At 48.3% G+C, this 19,783-nt stretch overlaps 1 protein-coding gene across 2 annotated transcripts in view; it reads right to left on the bottom strand.

The window, feature by feature from the left end:
• Positions 1 to 2,176: 2,176 nt before the first annotated feature.
• WASF2 (WASP family member 2) overlaps positions 2,177 to 19,783 on the bottom strand; it is a 79,376-nt gene continuing 61,769 nt past the window's right edge. The window contains exons 5-10 of one of the 2 annotated variants that reach the window (XM_036745074.1): positions 17,536 to 17,653; positions 16,522 to 16,652; positions 15,746 to 15,790; positions 12,754 to 12,909; positions 7,571 to 8,088; positions 2,177 to 6,406 (exon numbers count right to left, since the gene is read on the bottom strand). In XM_036745074.1, the coding sequence (XP_036600969.1) occupies positions 6,249 to 6,406; positions 7,571 to 8,088; positions 12,754 to 12,909; positions 15,746 to 15,790; positions 16,522 to 16,652; positions 17,536 to 17,653 (1,126 nt within the window). In that variant the 3' untranslated portion in view covers positions 2,177 to 6,248. The remainder of the gene's footprint in view (positions 6,407 to 7,570; positions 8,089 to 12,753; positions 12,910 to 15,745; positions 15,791 to 16,521; positions 16,653 to 17,535; positions 17,654 to 19,783) is intronic. The other variant, XM_036745075.1, reaches the window with a different exon arrangement.

Raw genomic sequence — 19,783 nt, forward strand, 5'->3', positions numbered from 1 at the left:
TTAGAATACAGGATATCAGAACTGGGAGGGCCCTTAGAACACAGGATGTCAGAGCTGGGAGGGCCCTTAGAACTCAGTGTCAGAGCTGGGAGGGCCCTCAGAACACAGAATGGCAGAGCTGGGAAGGTTCTTAGAATACAGAATGTCATAGCTGGGAGGGGCCTTAGAATACAGAATGGCAGAGCTGGGAGGGCCCTTAGAACACAGGATGTCAGAGCTGGGAGGGCCCTTAGAACTCAGTGTCAGAGCTGGGAGGGCCCTTAGAATACAGAATGGCAGAGCTGGGAAGGTTCTTAGAATACAGAATGTCATAGCTGGGAGGGCCCTTAGATTACAGAATGGCAGAGCTGGGAGAGGCCTTAGAACACAGGATGTCAAGGCTGGGAGGATCTTTAGAATACAGGATATTAGAGCTGGGAGGGGCCTTAGAACACAGGATGTCAGAGCTGGGAGAGCCCTTAAAATATAGAATGGCAGAACATAAACTTTCAGGGCCATGAGGGACCTTAGGACACAAAGTCTGAACTGGAAAGGGCCTTAGAACTCAGTGTCAGAGCTGGAATAGACCTTAATTATCATCTGGTCCTATCTTCTCTGATAGGAAAGGAAAATGAAGCCTAGAGAAAGTAACTCTCCCAAGGTTACATGGCTAGTTAGGGGTAGAGTGTAGAGCCAGAGAGAGAGAGAGAGAATGTGTGTATGTTTGTGTGTGTGTAGGCCCAGTGCACAAGGGAGTTTAACAATCCACCAGATTTGTTGTAGTGCCAGGCTAGACTACCCTGGGCCAAGGGCAGAGACACTAGTTACCCTGAGCCCAAACAAGGTCCAAGGTTTCCACCCCCACCTCCCAACCCCTCAGAAACTGCAGCTTCTGACACCATTTTGTCCTCTTGCTCTCCTGGCTCCCTCCCTGTCAGTCACTGGTGGACGCAGGAAGCCAAGTGCTGACTAAACACCAGCATCTCTTTGGCAGGGGCTGGGGGTAGAGGGGGCCCGGGAGGGGGGAAGGGATGGGGCCACTCAGCAGCAGTGGCTGCTCTGAGCTGTCTGCAAACAAACTCCCCAAGTCCCCGCTGCTCGCTCCCTCCTCTTGGTCCCCACCTTCCCCCGATGAGCTCAGAGCGGCTGACGCAGCAGTTGCTGACAATTAGAAACTTCTGGCCCCTCTCTCCTGGGATGCTGGTGGGTGACTCTTCCCCACACAGCTGGGCAACAGGGCCTTGTCAGGCATGACTGGAGGAGGCCACCCACCCAGGGAGTGCCCTCCCTGGTCCGCTTCCACCCCCTACCCCTCCCAGGCAGCAGCCACAAGCCTCACATTCAGAACTGGGTGTCTGCTCATAAATTACCTCTCCCCCTTTCCCTCCGCCTTCGCCTTCGCCTTCCCCTTCCCCAAGGGTCAGTTACCAGAAGCAGCAGCTGCCTGGAACAGCCATTTCTTTTCTCTCTCTTTTAACAGGTCATTCTCAGGGTCAGAATATAAGAAACTTGCCCCCCATCTCCTCCCCCAACTACAGGAGGTTGGGGGTGGGGGAGGAGGGCAGAGGCCAGAAGCTCTTATCGGATTCCATTGAGAAGGGTTCTATTTAAGGTAAGTTGCTTTGGTCTGACAGAATCAGAAAAGATGCTGGCCAGATGTTGGGTGTCTGCACCAGCTTTCATCTTGCATTCCTTTCCTTCTGGACCCTGTGAGTCACCGTTCGACCAACACCTTCCCCCACACCCCCCCCAGAAAGGTTTGGAGACTCCCACCTCCTTGGTAAGTAGAAGGCTGACTGAGGGACTCCACCCGAAACCCTTCTTACTCTTGGGCAGACTTGGGAGCTAGAATTCCTTGGGTCCAAGTTCCTGACCTTTAGTTGCATGACCCTGGAAAGACAGTGCATCTCTTCAGGTTTATTTTCCTTTCAAATGAGAGGATCAGGAAGATAGCATCTGCATGTCCTCTTATAAATGACAGACCATGGCTTCAGGACCTCCCCCCACCCTCCCCCCCCCTTTTGGCACATCTCTCACACAGATCATCCACCTCTCCATCCTGGACCAATGACGTGACCTTTACCCTCTGTGGGCTTCCTACAGTACCCCAGGAACATCTGCCCTCTAAGTGTTACCCACAAGCCCACCGCCTGCCACCCACGGCTCTCCCTTGGAGAAAAACACCAAATGCAATGGCTGATTGGCTAGAAAGGCTTTATCAAATTCTTTAAAATGTTTACATTGAGAGTATTTATACATATACATACTGCAATAGGGCCAGGGGGAGAACATGGAGCTGCATTTAACAATCAAATGAAACAAGATGCATAGCTGTGGTCTGCTCTGGAAAGCTGGGTGCCTTTCTCAAGGCTTGGGAGGAATGGGGAGAGCAAGGCCGACAAGGACAAGGACAAGGACTGAATTGCACCTTGATTCTGTGGACAACCGAGGTCTAACTTGCCCCTACTCAATGAGATCTTTCCCCCAAATACTTGGAATCCAGCTCAACTGCCTGGCATGGAGGGATTCTCGCAGCAACAGTGCCGTTCCCAACACACACACATCCACCCACACCTACTTCTCCCTAAATCTCAGCATGACAGACTCACCCAAGAAGCCCGAGTTACCACTGGAATATCTGTCCTTATAAATATATTTATATCAGAGAAAATAAGGCACTCTGGGAGCATTACAGCTTGCTCTTCTAGGTCTACATCATTCTAGACAGAAAGTAAAAATTGGTTAGTTTCTCAAGTGAATTAACTGAATAAAGTTAATGCAATAACAAAATTGTTCCCTACCCTGCTTTGAGGCACTGTAAGAACTAAGATGAGGCACACGAGAGGCATGTGTCTGTAACGCCTGCTCTAAGACTCCCCATGGCTTTGCCCCTCCCCCACCCCCAGCCAGGCCAGTTATTACTGGTATTCCACCTCTCCAGATACGAAATGCCTCTCTGTTCCTGAGTAAAGGTCGTTCCTGGATTTGAGGCGAACCTTAGGGTGATGATGAGGCCCTGAACAGCTGTGACAAGAGCTGCCTTGGGGCCAGCGGGGTTGCTGCAGCGGGAGGTAGGCTATTGGCCTAGGCGAAGACACAGGGAGAATGCTAAGGCAGGGTCACCAGAGCCAGGGGAGTCCTTAATTTGTTCGAGCCATCCCTGCAAAGCCAAGGGCTTGGGGGTGGGGCATAGAGCCACATGCACCTCCCCATTAGCCCTGACAACCCAGCCCGGGCTCCTCAGTGACACTGGACAGGGTCATTCCTGGGAGTTCAGGCAGGCTCTAAATTAGGACAAGATCCCCCACCTTGGGGACACTCCCTTGGAATGTGTTCATTTCACAAGTGAACAAGAATCTACCACTATCTGCTGGTAAAGATCAGAAGTTGGGCCAAGGCAATCCAGGCTAACTGAGCTAGGCCACCGCCCCCTATCTCCTACCCACTACTGGCCTCTAAAATCATCACTAAACTTTGCATTTTTATAGTTAGAGGATTCACAAAGACACATGGTTAATTGCATAGAATCCTTTCTTAAAGGAACAGGGAGATTTAGGAATAAAAAGCATGATTTTTTTTGTTGTTGTTCTCTTTCCTGGGGCACATTTGCATAAGCAGAGCCCAGAGGACCTTTCTGCTGCCTGGGACTGGGAGCCCCACAAGCCAGGGTGGCTTAAGCTGGGCGGTTGCTGGTACAAAGCACCGAGGTTGGTTGCATAGATTTTAATGAGAGCATTGGGCAGAGCTGTGCAGTTGCACTCCGGGACTTGCAGATCATTACCAAGCCAGCTGTAGAAGGAGAACACAGCACAGCGAAACCCTAGGAGGTCACTGAGCTAATGATCTAATCCTACCTTCGGCAGCCAGCCCCCTCTGCCCCCTCCCCCCAAAGCCCTTCCCACTGTGGGCTTGCACATGGATGTGATATGTGGATTCTAGAAACCCAGAGAACACTGCCCCTTCTCAAGGTCACAACTGTGCAGGGAGGGGCTGGCTCCCCTTTCCGAAGTGGGGGTGGGGGTGGTGAAGGGCACAATTCAGCCGAAGCAATTGAGTGTACACACCAGACTGGTCAGCCCCAGGTCTCACTCTGGGCTGAAGGAGGCGGGGATGGCTCCTGAGACCAGAGAAATGCCACCCCCACCCCTGCATGCTTAGGGCCCAGCTCTGCAGCAGAACACCGTTCTTCCCCTGGCAGCTGGGAGGCTGGCTCCACTGCCTGGACCATTTGTGGTCTGAGACAAATGCCCATTCTTATGCTTCCAAAATGCAGGCTGGGAAACGGCTGCAGAGCCTTATAAACAGGGCGAGACCTGAGCTGAAGACCCCTGATCTTGTGTGTGCTGGGGGTGGGGGGAGGCCACAGAGATAAGCTGAACGGCCATTCCTCAGCTCCATTTCCTCCCTCCCCATCCTGGGGTTCAAAGAAAAGGAAATACAGGAGAAGCAATAGGGGAAGACAGGCACAATCTCCCAGTGATTATACATACCCTCATCTAGCCAGAGGGGTTTCTGTGGGCTTTGGCAATCACTGCAACTATTGACTCTACTGGCTTGAGAGGCAGCCTGCTTCTCTTTGTTTCAATGCTCTGAAAACAGGAGAGGCATGATTCTGTGGGCTAGTTAGGTCAGGAGGGGGAACAAAGCCCGTATGAGGCCAGTTCTGCTTACTAGCACCTCTGTGTTAATCTTGGGGAGGGGGACAGGGCTGGCACAGAGTTAGACATGCCACCCACTCCAGCCACCAAATTGGGCTTGGGGACAAGGACAGAAGACCTCTATTCATTCATATTCCCCTAACCCCTACCACTGACAGACCCCTTAAGGCAGCAGGGGCTATGATATGTAATCAGTAGACTCTTCCCTAAATTTGGAGGATACAAACAGGTTAAAGGGGAAAAGAGCTATAAAAGACTTATCAAAAATTAATTTGAGGTGGGGCAATGCCTAGAATGAATGCTGAGGTCTACTGATCAGGGCAGGTGGCTCCAATGTTTAACATTAGCATACATCCCCTAAGAATCCTTTCTTCTATTTAGCACAAAGCCTCAGACTAAAGAGGTCAGGATGAAATTCTTACCCCTCTCCAGAGGGGGCGCTCCCCCACCCCTCTGAAAGCAATGCTAGGGACAAATCCCTGGATTATTTGCTGAGGAAAGCATAGGCAATGAAAGCTCCCTAAAGTGGAGCTCCAGACCTGAGTTCTAGTCTCAGCTAGGTCCTACAGACCATGGAGACAAGTCCCAGAACCCTGGTTTCCTTTCCTAATTTGTAGGAGCAAGTCTGTCCCAGGGCTCCTGGTGTGTGAGTGGTATGGGTAAAGGGGCTGGAGGGCAGGGAGGGGCTGGGCCCAGAGTGGCTGCTTTAGATCCCCCACCCCAGCCATCATTTGTTCCTTCTTGCCTCCTCAGGGTCACAAAGAGAGAGCATCGAAACCCCCAGCTCTGCCAGCCTTGCACTGTCCTCACTGAGCCCTCTGGGACTGGAGGGGGACTTCTGGAAAAGATGCTTTCCCAGGTTTCAAAGATGCAGGACGTCCTTTGCTCCTCACGGTAAAAATGAAGGTGATGCTCCAGAGGGAGGGGCCTAGCAAAGTACAGAACAATCTCGCCAGCATCAGGCTAGGCCTCCACACCTGCTTCACGAGAATAATGGAAATGGTAGGCCATTCCGGTGACTCTGGTGTGGGTGGCCCTGCCTGGCCCAGCCTGGAAGGGAAGGCCCTTGTCTGCCAAGATCACACCCCATTCCTTATGTGGCCACCACTGCTGGCAGGGATCATGGAGAGGACTGGGGACTAGACGGTTCTTGAGAATGTTCCATGCCATGCCGGCAGATAGGTGGGGGAGCCAGGGTCAGCACTCTGCTTCCTGCTCCAGGGCAGGGGCTGAGGTGAGGCTGAGACCCCAAAGGCACAAGACAGGTTTAAAGTATCCCCAGGATGCCCACTAAAAGGCACTATCTTCCACTTACAAAAGAAAACATAATCTAAAGGTGGTGCCAAGAAGCAACTTAGCAAGAGGATTGAGAAGGGGATGTTGGTCTCCTTCCTGCCTGGCATCTCCAGACCAGATAAGGAAGACCAGTGAGGATGCTCTTGGTGACTTCACAGGCTGAAGGAAAAGTGAGAAGGGGAGAACGCACATAAGAGGTGTGCAGAAAGCACTCAGGTGCATCTTTGGTTACTTTGGGGAAGGAAGCCCATGGCTCTGTTGGGGCTCTCCTGGGGGGCTCAGAGCGGAAGGTGGAGACAGTGCTGATGGGCACAGTTAGTCGAACCATTCGTCCTCATCAAATTCTGAGGAGTCATCCTCAGAATCGCTGTACTCGACTGCAATTCGTCGGGCCAGGATGGTGGCCACGTCATTGCCCACCACATCTCGTTTCTCCTGCTCTTGCTGCTCCTCCACCTTACGAAGCTGGAAGCCTGGCCCAAGAGAAAAGAGCAGAGCAGAGGGAATCAGTCGGGAATCAGTCGGGAGCTGGGACGGTTTTGGCCCAGGGCACGAAAACCTCATTAAGCCCCGAGGGGCCCCAGCAGGGTTGAGCAATGCCAGGGGAGGCCCCTGCAGGCCTAAGGCACCAGCAGCGGGAGCGGGAAAATGGGGGGAGAAAGAGGACAGGGGAATGGCAGGAATAAAGGGACAGAAAAGAACAGGAGAAAGAGGGAGAGGGAGAAGGGAAGGGAAAGGAGAGGAAAAAGGGTGAAAAGGAGAGGGGGTGGGAATAGGACAGAAGGGCAGAAAAAAAAAAACCCAAAGTAAACATTATGGCAAGGATCGGAAGCACCATCAACGATTACCCTCGGTGCTGGGTATGATCCACCTCAGCCTACCAGGAATTCCTCTCTTCGTACTTCCTTTACCTTCCCTTGGAAAGACTGACCCTCAGCTTCTACCTGCCACCCCCCGCCATACTAAGGGCAGCCAAATCATGTCCAACTGAATGTCATTTTTGACCATGGAGAAGGCTACATCTGAGCCCAGTCAATCTCTGGATAAAGAACTGTGCAGGCCTCATTTCTGTCCTAAGTAAGCCACAGGCTTCTTGACAGCAAAGACCATATACTGCCCACGCTGCCCATGGATGGTAACCCCGCTGAACATGGCTCTTACACTTTTCAGGGAGGTGGATTAGTGTTTACTGAGGGTGAGCTGACACGGCTAACTAGTCCAGGAAGGAGGCCCACACCACAACAGAAAGAAATGCAAGTGATCTGAAGATCACAGAAGCGATAGGGGAGAGCAGAGTGTTCATGCCTGAACATGGATTCCTCTACAATTTCCCATGAAGAGCTCATCCATCTTCTGGGCTAAAGTCTTCAGATACAGGGAAAGCTTGCTACTCAGTGAGGCAGCCCATTCTGGTTTTGGCCATCTCTGAACATCAGGAAGTTTGTCCTTATGCTATGGTAAAATCCACCTCCCTTTAACTTGCATCCACCGTTCCTAGCTTTGCCTAAAAACCCTTTCACATCCTACCCTCTGATAATACCAAAGGGCCCCAGCTCCTGAAGAAGGTTGGTCTGCACCTTTTCTATGGGGGAGGCTAGAGAAATGCTACAAGTGGCCCCAGTACAAAGTGGATTTACCTTGACGAATGGCTGAAAGTAAGTCACTGCGGGCATCATTCACAGGAGGCAATGATGACTTGGGTTTGGATGTAGAGCCGTCGGCAAGTGGTGGCGGTGGTGGGGCCGGCTGACCGTCGCTGCCGCTGAAAGAAAGGGGTGGAGGTCCAGGGGGAGGAGGAGGAGGCGGGGGTGGGGGTGCGCCACCAGCCGGCTGAGCTATAGGAGGAGGCGGAAGACAAGGGTAGTCAGCGGCTGGGGGTGGAGGTGGGGGAGGAGGGGCAGCAAAATCAGGGTGAGGAGGGAAAGATGGAGGAGAAGGAGGTGGTGGAGTCCCTGGAGATACAAATCCAACAGGTGGCGGCGGTGGTGAGACTCTAGTCATTGGTGGTGGAGGTGGGGGAGCAGGAGGAGCAAAGCCTGGTCTGAGGCCAGGTGGGGAGCCAAGAGGTGGAGCTGGTGGTGGGTGGCTTGGACTGACAAGACTGGATCTCTTAGGTCCAGCTGAACCAGACCCTCTCTGATTGTCTACTGGGTAGCTGTGGAAGAAAGAAAACAAAGACATTATCACTATGAGATGAAATTGGAGAAGACTACCATTACACTATTTTCAATTTAAGTTAATTTAGGGGAGACAACACAATTTCATTCCCAAGAAAAGGAAATCTTTAGTGATCCTTCTCTACCCCACTGCTACTCCAAATCTACCAGCTCTTACCGGCTTTCAACTTTGTGGAAAACTTCAGTACCTCTGTTTATAACTAAGGAGGAAGAATGGCTACCCAAAGGCCAAAGAGAAACTTCATTCATTTATTAATTCATTCAATCGATCACCAACAACAATTAAATGACCGTTTGCAAGGCACTATTCTATACAAACACGGACACAACAAAGACCTTGTTCTCAAGGAATTTATACCTTATACAGGGAAAAGACATGTCCACAAGTGATCATAATATAAGAGAGTATATTTAATCTAAAGGACAAGCTCAGGTAAAATGCTATAAGAAATCTGAGGGAGGGAGGGAAGTATCAATTTCCCCTGGGATAGGCAGGGGACAGGGGCATTTGACAGGAAGGAGAGGTCAAGGAAAGCATGGAAGAATGAAATCTGAGGTGGGCAGGGAAGGAAAGGTGAAATTTCAACAGAGGGAGATGGAAGGGAAATCTCACCCAGGTACGGGGGAATAGCAAGAACAAAAGCATAGAGAAGGGAGAAGGGAGAAGAGAAAGGGCGACAAGATGAGAGACGGGGATAATAAAGGATAATTTAGTTTGAGTATATATAGTTATAGTTATAGTTATAGTTAAAGTATATATGAAGGAGAATTGTTTATGAAGGCTGAAAAAAGACGGTGCCAGACTGTGGAGGCCTTGAATGCCACGATCTGGAATTTTATCCTATAGGCAACGAGGAACCACTGAAGTTCTCTGAGTTGAGTGACATGAGAAGAGGTTTAGAATGGAAGCAGTTCGATTCAATAGGACGCTCTCATAACAGTCTCAGTGAGAAGAGGTTAAGGACCTAGACCAGAGAGACTGCCCAGGGATTTGAGAGAGAGACGGAAACAAGACATACTAGAGACATACCTTTCTGGACAATGGATCAGATTTGTTAAGCGATGCAGAGGGAGGGGTCAAATGTGACCTTAAGTTACCAGTCTGGGAAAACGGGGCTGTCATCAAGACATAAAAATGTTAGGCTCAACTTTGGACATGCTGACTCTACCATCACTCATGTGAGAGGGCAATCCGAAGTAGGGGATTAGACTTCTGAGGAGAAGCTGGGGATAGATAAGAGGAAGTGTGAAGACAGAAGGGAAGATGATCAAGGCAGAACCATAGTGGATGCCAACATTTAAAGGGTTAAAGGAACATTAAGAAGCAGCAAATGAAACAGAAGCACAATAGCAGGCTTCCAAGGAAGTCAGGAGAACTTGGGGCAGTCCACAAGTAGTTTAAAGACAATCAAGATAGAGCTTAGACCACTGGCTCCAGTGATAAAGAGGCTGTTGGTGACCTTGGGGGCCAAAGCATGGCTGAATAAGTGGTAAAGAAGTGGTGGCAGCAAGAAGAAGGGGCAGATTTGGGGGAAGGGGGAGGGGAGGAGGGAGGGGGAGAGAGAAAGACAGAGAGACAGAGACAGGGAGGCAGAGAGAGAGACAGAGAGAAGCGGGGTGGGGAGTGGAGCAAGGTCCCAGGGAAATAGGGAAAAATTAGTTGAATGGTACAGGTAACAAGATGAGGAATGACAAGCAGGGACAGGTCATCCTGCAAGCAAGGAGGGTAGTAGGTACGAGGCCAATGAGCAAGCAAGAGGGTCAATGCACCAGAAAACTGCATTCATTTACCAAAACTAGTTATGTAAACCCTTCCCAACGTGCACGCCCTAAACGAGAGTGCTTCTGGAAAATCTAGTCCGAGGAGAGTGGAAGCGAGGAGCGCCTCACATTTGCTGGTTATTTGGGAAAAGATGCCTTCGAGAGGAGGAAATTCACAGCCTCTGGTCACCACATCACTCGAAGAGCAAAAACGGAGTTTAACGTTCAGGCCACTCAAGGAGGTTCTGTGCTGCCACATTTAACACCTATCCCTGCTCAGTTAACAACATGGTGGTACACATAGAGAAACTACCAAAAATGAGAAGGAAACTACAAACCAGGACCCCTGATAAGGCCGGTTCTCTCTCAAGAATGGGACAAGAAAGAATCTGAATGAAAATATAAATCCTCTCATGCCAGACACAGTCTGTCCTTAATTAAAATCGCTCACATTCACTGCAACACTGATGGGGCCTGAAGGACAAGCCAGCTGGCCAGATGTGAGTGAGTTAGGAGATTCAGAACACAGTTTTGATTGGGCATTTCCTAAACCCTCTGAAGAACCCAGATGTTTCATGAGATATGAACAGGGGTTCCTTGCAAAAATGTCTATGGTGGGGATCTTTTCCCCCTCTGAAATATGAAACAGAGACTGCTGTATCACAATTCCTGTACAAAGAATTTTGGAAGGGGCAAAAATGGGCATTTCAATTTACTTACTCTAAATTTTACCTGAGCTCCACAGAGCCAGATTTCCAAGACCAGTATTTATGCATTCTATCAATACCTTTCAGGTCCCAAAGTGTCCCATGGTCAAATTAGCCTGGAAAACACTGCTTTACTACATCAGACAGTAAACCCCTTGAGGGCACATTGGTCTATACATAAGAAGCACTTAAGTGTCCAATTAATAAAAGAACCGGAGGATCTGAACCTGAGCAGCTGACCAGTTAGGAAATGAATGTTGCAATCCAAAAGACAGAAACTGACCCAGGCTCAGAGTGACGGTAAAGGATATGATTCTGAAATGAGACTAATTCAGAGGACGTTTGTGGCCCCATTGCAAAGCTCTGGGCCACATTCTTATTTATAAGGACTCTCCTTTAGGCACCATTTCTGCTCACACACTCCTTAGCGAAGCATCCATTTGGGCCCTGTGTTGGCCACATAAATTCTCCGACATCTCCATGGCCTGGCCTCCATCAGGAGCTGGCAACAGAGATGCTGTTTCCATGCAGCAAAGTCATTTGGGATTAGTGAGTCAGAGAGCGTAGGAAGCGAGGTCTGACAAGAGGACCACGGGATTTAAAGAGCTGTGGTTCTTCAAAACACTAGGACTGGAGCCTTCAGTACATGTTGATGTCCTATCAAACAAGATTCAAAGAGAAAATGTCTCTCTCATAGTGATGAGCCAACAGTTCCTAGGGAAGAAGGCAGCACACAGTGCATGGAGTGAATCCACAGGATCTCCAAACACCACGCACACGGTTACTCTGACATCCTCCTCCACAAATCTTTGCCAGAATGGCCGATAACCACCCGACGGGGAGAACTGGAGCGTCATCTCCTCTCCCCTTCCATTTCCAACTTCTGCTAGAGAGGCTAACAAGCCGGAAGATGGACAAAAGGCAAGAAAAAAGAGAAGATGAAAAGGGGAGGGATCTGGATCATACAAAGACCACATTCGACCCTTGGGTTAACTGGTTAACTGTCTGCTCAAAATTTCCTTGACAGTGTTTATTTTAAGGCATTTTATTTTATGTTGAGTTGAAGCTAAGAAATTGAGATTGATCAGCACAAGGCTTGACAAATTTGTTTTGAACCTAGGAGAGTAAACGGCAAATTATAGGAACCAGAGAAAAATGTCAGTTTTTGAGGAAAGAAAAAAAGGGGAGGGGGGTGGGGGTGGTGGGCGGGGGGAGAGAGATCAGGGCGTGGAGACAGAAGAGAGAGAAGGTAGAAGAAAAGCATTATGTTGCCACAGGACACTGATTTCTCAACATTATTCTAAGATCGAAATGAGGCTTGTGCGAAGACTCAAAGTCACAGCATGGCCTAGGGGGCTGAGCACAGGCCTGAGTCCTGAGAGCTTGGGCAAGTCACTTCTCTCTGAACCCCAATTTCCTCAGCTGGAAAAGTGGGAATAAAAACACTCAGACTACTGCCACTTGGGGCTGGTCAGCCTTAAAGCATTATAAAAACGTGAAACGTGATCGTAACTAACATTTACATAGTACTTTCAAGTTTTCAGAACACTTTCCATACATCATTTTATTTGGGCCTCATAACAACCCTGAGGTAAGTGCTTCAGCTACTACTGAGATTATCACCTTTCTTTTACAGAGGAGCACCGAGGCTCAGAGAGGTCGTGGCTTTCCCTTGGTAACACAGCCAGCAAGTATCAGGCATGCATGCGTGACCTCAAGCCCTCCTGGCTCCGAGGTCAGCACTCTATCCACCCCGCCAGACGACAGACCCACTGCCGCTGGAAAGGCTCAGAGAAGCAATAAGCACATATGGCTAATGTACTTAGAGGGAAATACACAGGGACCTGATGCCTCGTCATCAGCCCATCTTTCTCACTTCCCTCTCTGATCTGGAGGAGGTGAGAAGTCTACGGTGTCTGGCCCTCAGAGGTTCCCTATTAACGTCCAAAGCTATGGAATGGATCACTTTAATAACCACAACAGCAACAACAAAGATAGTGACAGAAATGGGTCTTACTATGGTGCTTTAAGATTTGCAAAGTACTTTACTTTCTAAAATCATGGGCTAAGCTTAACTGGGCAGGAGGTATATTCCAACGGGCTGACCTAGTCCCTGAGCTCTTCTCTGCTCTTCCCTGGGGTAGGCAGGGGATGAGGTGGGGAAACCTCGTTTACCTGAACTCCACTGGTGGCGGTGGCAGGCTGTCATCAGGGAAGGAGGGAGAGGGAGGAGAGTTGGAGTCTGACTGGGGTGGGGGTGGGTAGCCACTCGTATCGACACTCTCTACAGAGCCGATGCTGCCATTCTGGTACACCAGGTTAGATGGATACCTAGAAAGAAACCCAACACATGTCATTTTCAAGGTTCAAAATGTCTTTTTTTTCCTTTCCTGAAAGAAAACTTCTAGATGACTTCCGGTAGGCAGGATCAGGAAGACATTTTTAAACACTCACTCCCCAGGAAAACTCAAGGGCCAAACCCAGTGAAAATTACCTCCAAAGGGCCACCTCTAATTGCGTCTCACAGTGGAATGTAATTCCATCTGGGCACAGGTGAGTCACAGACCAATGCTGGGAAGCCCTGCTGGGCTCCACTGTTCTCTAAACTGGAAGTCCAGGCAGGGAATCCTGCCACTGTTTCATGCACCTTGTCATGGGGTCACAGATCTAGAACTAGAATTGGTGGCCACCACAGTGGCCATCTAATCCAACTCTCCCTTGGCAGATGAAGGCCGTGGGGCACAGGGAAGTTCAATGCCTTGCCCCCGGGGTACACAAGTAGCTGGCATCAGAGGTGAGATTTGAACGTGAGTCCTGTGTGACTCCAGAGATGGTGTTCCTTCCAACTGGACCTATCATGCCACTTCTTTCAATTACATACAGAAATTCCAGCTTTATTTGTTGCTACTGGATTTGAAGGGTATTATTAGAAGAATTATTGCAGTACCAGAGGATTAATTGTTAGAGCTGGGAAGAACCTTAGGGAGAACATCTTGCCAGTGCCTTCAATTTACAGATGAAGAAATGGAAGCCCAGGGAAGGTTAGTGATTTAAGCCAGGCCACACTGTTAGCAAATTCATTGTTTTCCATGCTGTGACCTGGGAGAGCTTGACCTAAGAAGGAGCAAGATGTAATGGAAAGAACAATGGACGTAGAATTGAGAAGTAGGTTTGAATGCCTGCTCTGACATTTAGTAGAACCAGTCCTTTAAGGTCTCCAAGCCCCAGACTCTCTCATTTGGAAAATGGGACTAATACCATTCCTACTATCTACCTTGCATAGTTATTGCAGAAAAGTGCTCTGTAAACCTTAATGCACAACACAGATGTGAATTATTTTATTATCCTATTTTGTTAAACTCTCTGCTCAAAATGTTAAGTGAAACAGAAGCCTAAGGCCTAAGGCCTGTCTTGTGGCCGAGGGCAAACACTGAGCCATGGAGGACAGTGAACACACAAAAATGTGACAGGCAAACAGCATAATTTTGTAGTCAGCAAACCTCTGAAACGATCAAAGGCCAAAGGAGGGTTTCCACTGGGAAACACAAAGAATGAACCTGAGCTGCTGAGAGGTAGCAGATTCACATGCTTCCTGCCAGATTGAAAGCTAAATAAAATGAGTTGCCAATTAAAATAAGAACCTGTTTGGGTTCACTAAATGAAACACTGCACATGTCCCTTAACGCCAGGCCTCAGGTGAACTGGCTTTTGGGAAGACAACCAGCTAGCCAGAGGCCCTACGGCATCATTCATCTGCCCTGTCCCACATCGTCATCACCTCTAACTGCACAGATGCCTGGGCCTTGCTCAAACACAGACTTGAAGAAGATGGAAAGAGGCCATCAGCCTCCCAATGATCTGACTTGGGAAGTCCTGAGAGAACACCAGCCCACACATCTTAGGTGTTACTGCAAAGTATATCAACAGATGTATCACTGGGTTCAAGGGGCCAGGAGTTTGGGCTAGAGAGTAGGGAAGACAAGGTCCGAGCTCTGGCCTGCCCTCACACTGCCATCATCTATGGTTTTGTGGGTGTACATCCCTCATCCACACCTGAGCAGAGTCATGAGTTGCTGTGGCCAAAACCCAATCACCTTGTTGTGCTCAACACTCAGGTAACGAGCCTGAGTGTAATGAATCTGGTTCGGCTGGTCTTCAGACACCATACACAATTCATGACTGGATCTCTGAAGGCTGGAAGGCTCTGCAGGGGAGCCGCAATGGAATAACCTTAAAGAACCAGGGGCTGGTCACTTGGGCAGCTAGGAGACATAGTGGACAGACCACTGGGCCTGGATCAGGAAAATTCATCTTCCTGAGTTCAAATCTGGCCTCTGACACTGACTAGCTGTGTGACCCTGACCAAGTCACCTCACCCTTTCTGCCTCAGTTTCCTCATCTGTAAAATGAGCTAAAGAAGGAAATGGCAAACCACTCCAGGATCTTTACCAAGAAAACCCCAAATGGGGTCATGAAGAGTTGGACATGACTGAAAGGACTGAACAACAACAGTAAGTCGTTCCTTTGGGGCATTACGGAAAACTGTATTGAAGGCCTCAAACTTTCCGGGTAATAAGAAGTGTAGGAAGAACACTCCCCTCTCCTCCTTTCCCCTAGGAAATAAATGACCACATCCTGGGTTTGTATGCTTCCGGCCACTCACCTTACAGCAGGGTAGCTAACTGAACCAGGTGGAACCAGAAAGTAAAATGGTCATTTTTACTGGAAGGTGGAAGATCACTGTTGTTCAGTCATCCCCAACTTTTCATGACCCCATTTGGGGTTTTCTTGGCAAAGATACTGGAGTGGTTTGTCATTTCCTTCTCCAGTTGATTTTACAGATGAGGAAACTGAGGCAAACAGAATTAAATGACTTGCCTAAGGTCACAAAGGTAGTAAGTGTTTGGGATGACTTCTGAACTCAGAAAGATGAGTCTTCCTGACTCCAAGGCCAGTGCTCTACGCACTTGCATCACCTAGCTGCCAATTTCCCCATAGAGAAATTTTCTCCTCTTCTCATGCTTTTCACTCTTTAAAACAAATCTCTTAATTTCAGGAAGAAAAATGTCAGGAGTGACAATTTTAAAACTCAAGGTTTCCAGAGCAGAGTCATCCCTAGAAGGAAGAACGATTCAAGCCTCTCCTTTTGTCATTTTGAGACACCCACCTGGTATCAGGTGGTTCGGCTCTCTGACAGCCAGGGTGTGACATGCTGAGAGGAAAAACAGAAAGGACAGTGTTGTTGAGAAGGACACAGTGCCTGGGCTTTCCAAGTCCCCCAAGGTCAGAAACCTGACTTTCAACCGCACTCGAGCACGTGTGTGCGTGTGTGAGTGTGGTGTGTACATATGCATGTGTATCTGTGTGAACAACTCTCTCTCTCTCTCACACACACACACACACACACACACACACACACACACACACACTCTTTGGTCCTGAGGAATGGGTCAGACCACTGTTCAACTTTTTGCCACAGGGACATGCAGTGTAAATCATGGCAGACTGACCTTTTGACCTTTCCCCCACCTTCTCAGGGGTCAACATTTACTCCCCTGGTCCCTCTCCCCATCCAGACAAAGCCTAGCTCTTGTTAGTGGCAATATTCTGTACCTGCCCTGCCTGCCTGCAGCCCTCCCCATTCCCTCACCAAGTACCCAGCTCTGAGTCAAGGTGGGACCAGAGTCGCCCTCAGAATCATGGATCCAGCAGAAGCAAAGGACTACAGAGACCACTTTATGGGGTCTTTAGATGCCTCAGTGTCACTACAATCAGTGGACTTCTTTCTGGCAAAGCAACCATGGCAGTAAAGGTGACACATCAGTGCTTTTAGCTAGGTTCCTTCTGCCATTCTACGGCACCCAAAGTGGGGCTGGAGTCCCCTGACACCACAGGACTACAAGCCAAACTTCACCAATGCTCAAGGCCTTGGGGCTCACTTACCCAGAAGGTCCCAGTTTTTCTTTGGACTCCACAAATTCCTGTCCCATCTTCAGTTTCTCCCATTCCTCCTTACGGGTTTTAATTTTCCTCGGGTTGACATTTCCTCTATTAGGATTATCTTTCTTTTCTTTCTGGAATGACAAAAGCAAAGGAAGAGCCCAGGATTTAGAAGACTCCAACTACTGGTGACACTCGCTGAGACTCACCTACATTCATCTGTATGGACAGTTAGCTACCTACCCATCTACAGTCCCCAACACAAAACAGCATGTGAACATAGATACATATGTACAAAGCATATTGATGCTATATAGGTTAGGGCGTTTGCCTGATATGATGTTGTAGAAAGGCACTGGGCCCAGTCAAGAAACCTGGCTCTGCCAACTCTGTAAAATGGGACTAATACTTCTACTCTCTACATGACAGGAAGGTTGTGAAGAAAGTGCTTTATAAACAAGAAAGTGCCAAGTCCTAGAGAAATGTGAGTTGTTATAATAATAAAAATAAAAACAAGTCTCTCATGATTATCTGTGCCCCCAGAGCCAAGGAGCAAGCCTGCAGCTGCTCTCTGGGGCTATGTAACCCCAGCCATCCCAGCAGCCACACTAATGATGTCATGAGGATACAGCTCACAAACAATGGACAGTAGAGAAGTAGGGGCAAGAAGCAGCTTTGAGGCAAGGCAGCTCCTCTCTCAGGAGTAAAGGGGTTAAGCTGCTCCTGCTGCAGACCAACACTGGGGGCCTTGTGCCACTTTTGGAGAAAGAAGCTACTAAAGTGAAAGGTGAATGGGCCGGCCCAGGTTTCTATGTCCAGCAGAGTCAGGAAAAACACTGTGAAAAATCCACTTCTAAAGAGTCCGCCTGAATAAACTTGATTGTTATTAGTGTTGGGGGGCGGGGGGATGGACCTCGTTAGAATGACTTGTACTTTCAAACAGACTGTGCTTGGTGAAAGCTGCACCTGGCCTGATCACTCCTCGATGGCTGGCTGCCTCCCCTCCCCTCCCCTCACCCTGTGTTTCCTCTTCTCTTTCATGATGTCCTTGGTGTCCTGCAGCATCTTCTCCTTCCAAAGATCAAAGAAGTACGAAGGGTCTGTGTAGAATTTAAGGGCTTCTTTGCCATCATCTCTGGGATAGAAATAAAGACAAGTGACTATCAGCAGACAGACTCCCAACCAAATCCAACATCCTCAACACTTCCAAGGTAGAGGCAAGTCATCCAAATACATGAATGATCACCTTGTATTCCTCTGCCACTGGAGGACAGTTCTCTTTCTGTCACATTTTTAATAGCTATTATCCTTACTTTCAAGAACCTGTAGCCTAGCATCACTACTGGAATTTTATCAAAAGCAACAACTTTGAAGGGGTTGTGGATATCTCCTGTGACCTACCTGGGTGTGAGACCTACCGAGGACTTGGTATCTCAGCAGACAAGGGAGACAACTTGTACTACCAGAATTCCCTAGGCCTGTCCGTGTGGTTTCACCACACACAACCCCCATCCGATTCAATTTCATATGCCCAAACCCAAGAGACAGGAAGTATGATCTACAACAAGTGAAACTTTCCAGAATGACCTGAGGTCATCTAGTCCAACCCATATCTGAATGGGAATCCCCTCTGTAACAACCCCACAAAGTAGTCCACAGTCTCTTCTCCAAGATGTCTAGTAAAAAGGAACTCACTACCTTCTGAAGCAGGCCATTCTAGTTCTGGGTGGAACTCACTTTTAGAAGTTTTTCCTTACCCTAAGCTGAAACTGGCTTCTCTATAACTTCCACTAATTGTTCCTCATTCTGGCCTCCCGGGCCAGGCAGAACAAGTCTGACCAAGTCTTTTCCACAAGAGCCCCTCCAATGCTCAGAAGCAGCTCTCAAGTCTCCCTCTAAGAGCTCTATTAAACATCTCTTGTTCTTTCACCCAATGCTCACCGAGCATGGCCTCTAGTCTCACTGATAATGTGGCCACATCCTTTTCTATAATTGACCAGCATCCTTTCAGCCACCAAAAGGACAACAGGAAGAGTCACAACCAATCTTCTAACCACAAAATTTAACTACCAATTCTAGTGGCAAGTATGAGGATCTATGAAATGTCAATTACCAAACGTCCAAGTCATCTGTATTAAAGCTTATATCCCAGGCTGTTTTCCCTTCCCTCAGCACACATTTGGGGCCATTCTGCCCTGACAGTATGCATTTAGGTAACAAAAACTCATGCTACCACTAGCTTAGGTCAAAAAAGGATATTCCTAACAATTAGAGACGTCCAAAAAAGTGGGCTGGGCTGCCTGCGGACGCGATGGCTTCCCTCTCTTTGGGGGATTTCAAGAGGCTACAAGATCATTTGTTATAGTGAGGATTCCTTTCAGGTATGGGTTCAACTAGATGCCATCTGAGGTCCCTTCCAACTCCATAATATTGCCAGGGAAGTAAAAAAAAAGTCTAAATACATAACAAATTGTGAAGTCAAAAAAAATTACTTTTGTATTTTTTGCTGTTGGGACTGGTCTTCTTAGGCAAGCACAGTGTAATGGAAAAGAACAGATGTGGCATCAGGAGACTCGAGCAGAATTCTAGTCTTGGGTCTGTGACTTTACAACTTACTAGCTACAGCAGTCTGAGTAATCATCCAACCTCTCTCTGTATTTCAGTTTCCACCTCCATAAACTGTAGGTATAACAATGCCTGTCTTGCCAACTTCACAAAGTTGTTGAAAGAATCCAATGAAATAATTTTGGCAAAAGTGCAAACTACAAAGCATGAAATGTAAGTTTGTAGTACTCTATGTGTAAATAATGAAGAGTTGGCTAAAACCATGCAGAGTTGTGTATGTTAAAAAAATAAAATCCCATTTTACAAAGCTCTCTGGTGCTCTTCCTTTGCCTAAACCCTCCAACAGTATTCTGTGGCATCAAAATGCAGGTAGCCTGTCTCACCCCCACCTAACCCAACCAGCTGACTAATGGGAGCTTCGGGCCTAAACCGAGAGTAGCACATGATAACCTGAAGTAATCCTTTACTGTTTGAGAAACTATAATGTCCCTAACTCCAGGCTCCCTAAATCAGGCCAGTGTCCTTGAGTTTTACAAGTACATACACACACTGCTGCTTTGCAGTACATCCATGTCTCACAGAAGACATCTGCCTCCAGCTATCTGTAATTACTTTTTACCTGTTCAAAAGATATTTATGGATGTGGGCAAGATAAATATTCGTATTCTTCCCCCTGCTTCGGTGCCTTCCTGCAAGATGC

This window comes from Trichosurus vulpecula, chromosome 2, assembly GCF_011100635.1.
Source record: "Trichosurus vulpecula isolate mTriVul1 chromosome 2, mTriVul1.pri, whole genome shotgun sequence".
In the NCBI taxonomy this organism is placed as follows: Eukaryota; Metazoa; Chordata; class Mammalia; order Diprotodontia; family Phalangeridae; genus Trichosurus; species Trichosurus vulpecula.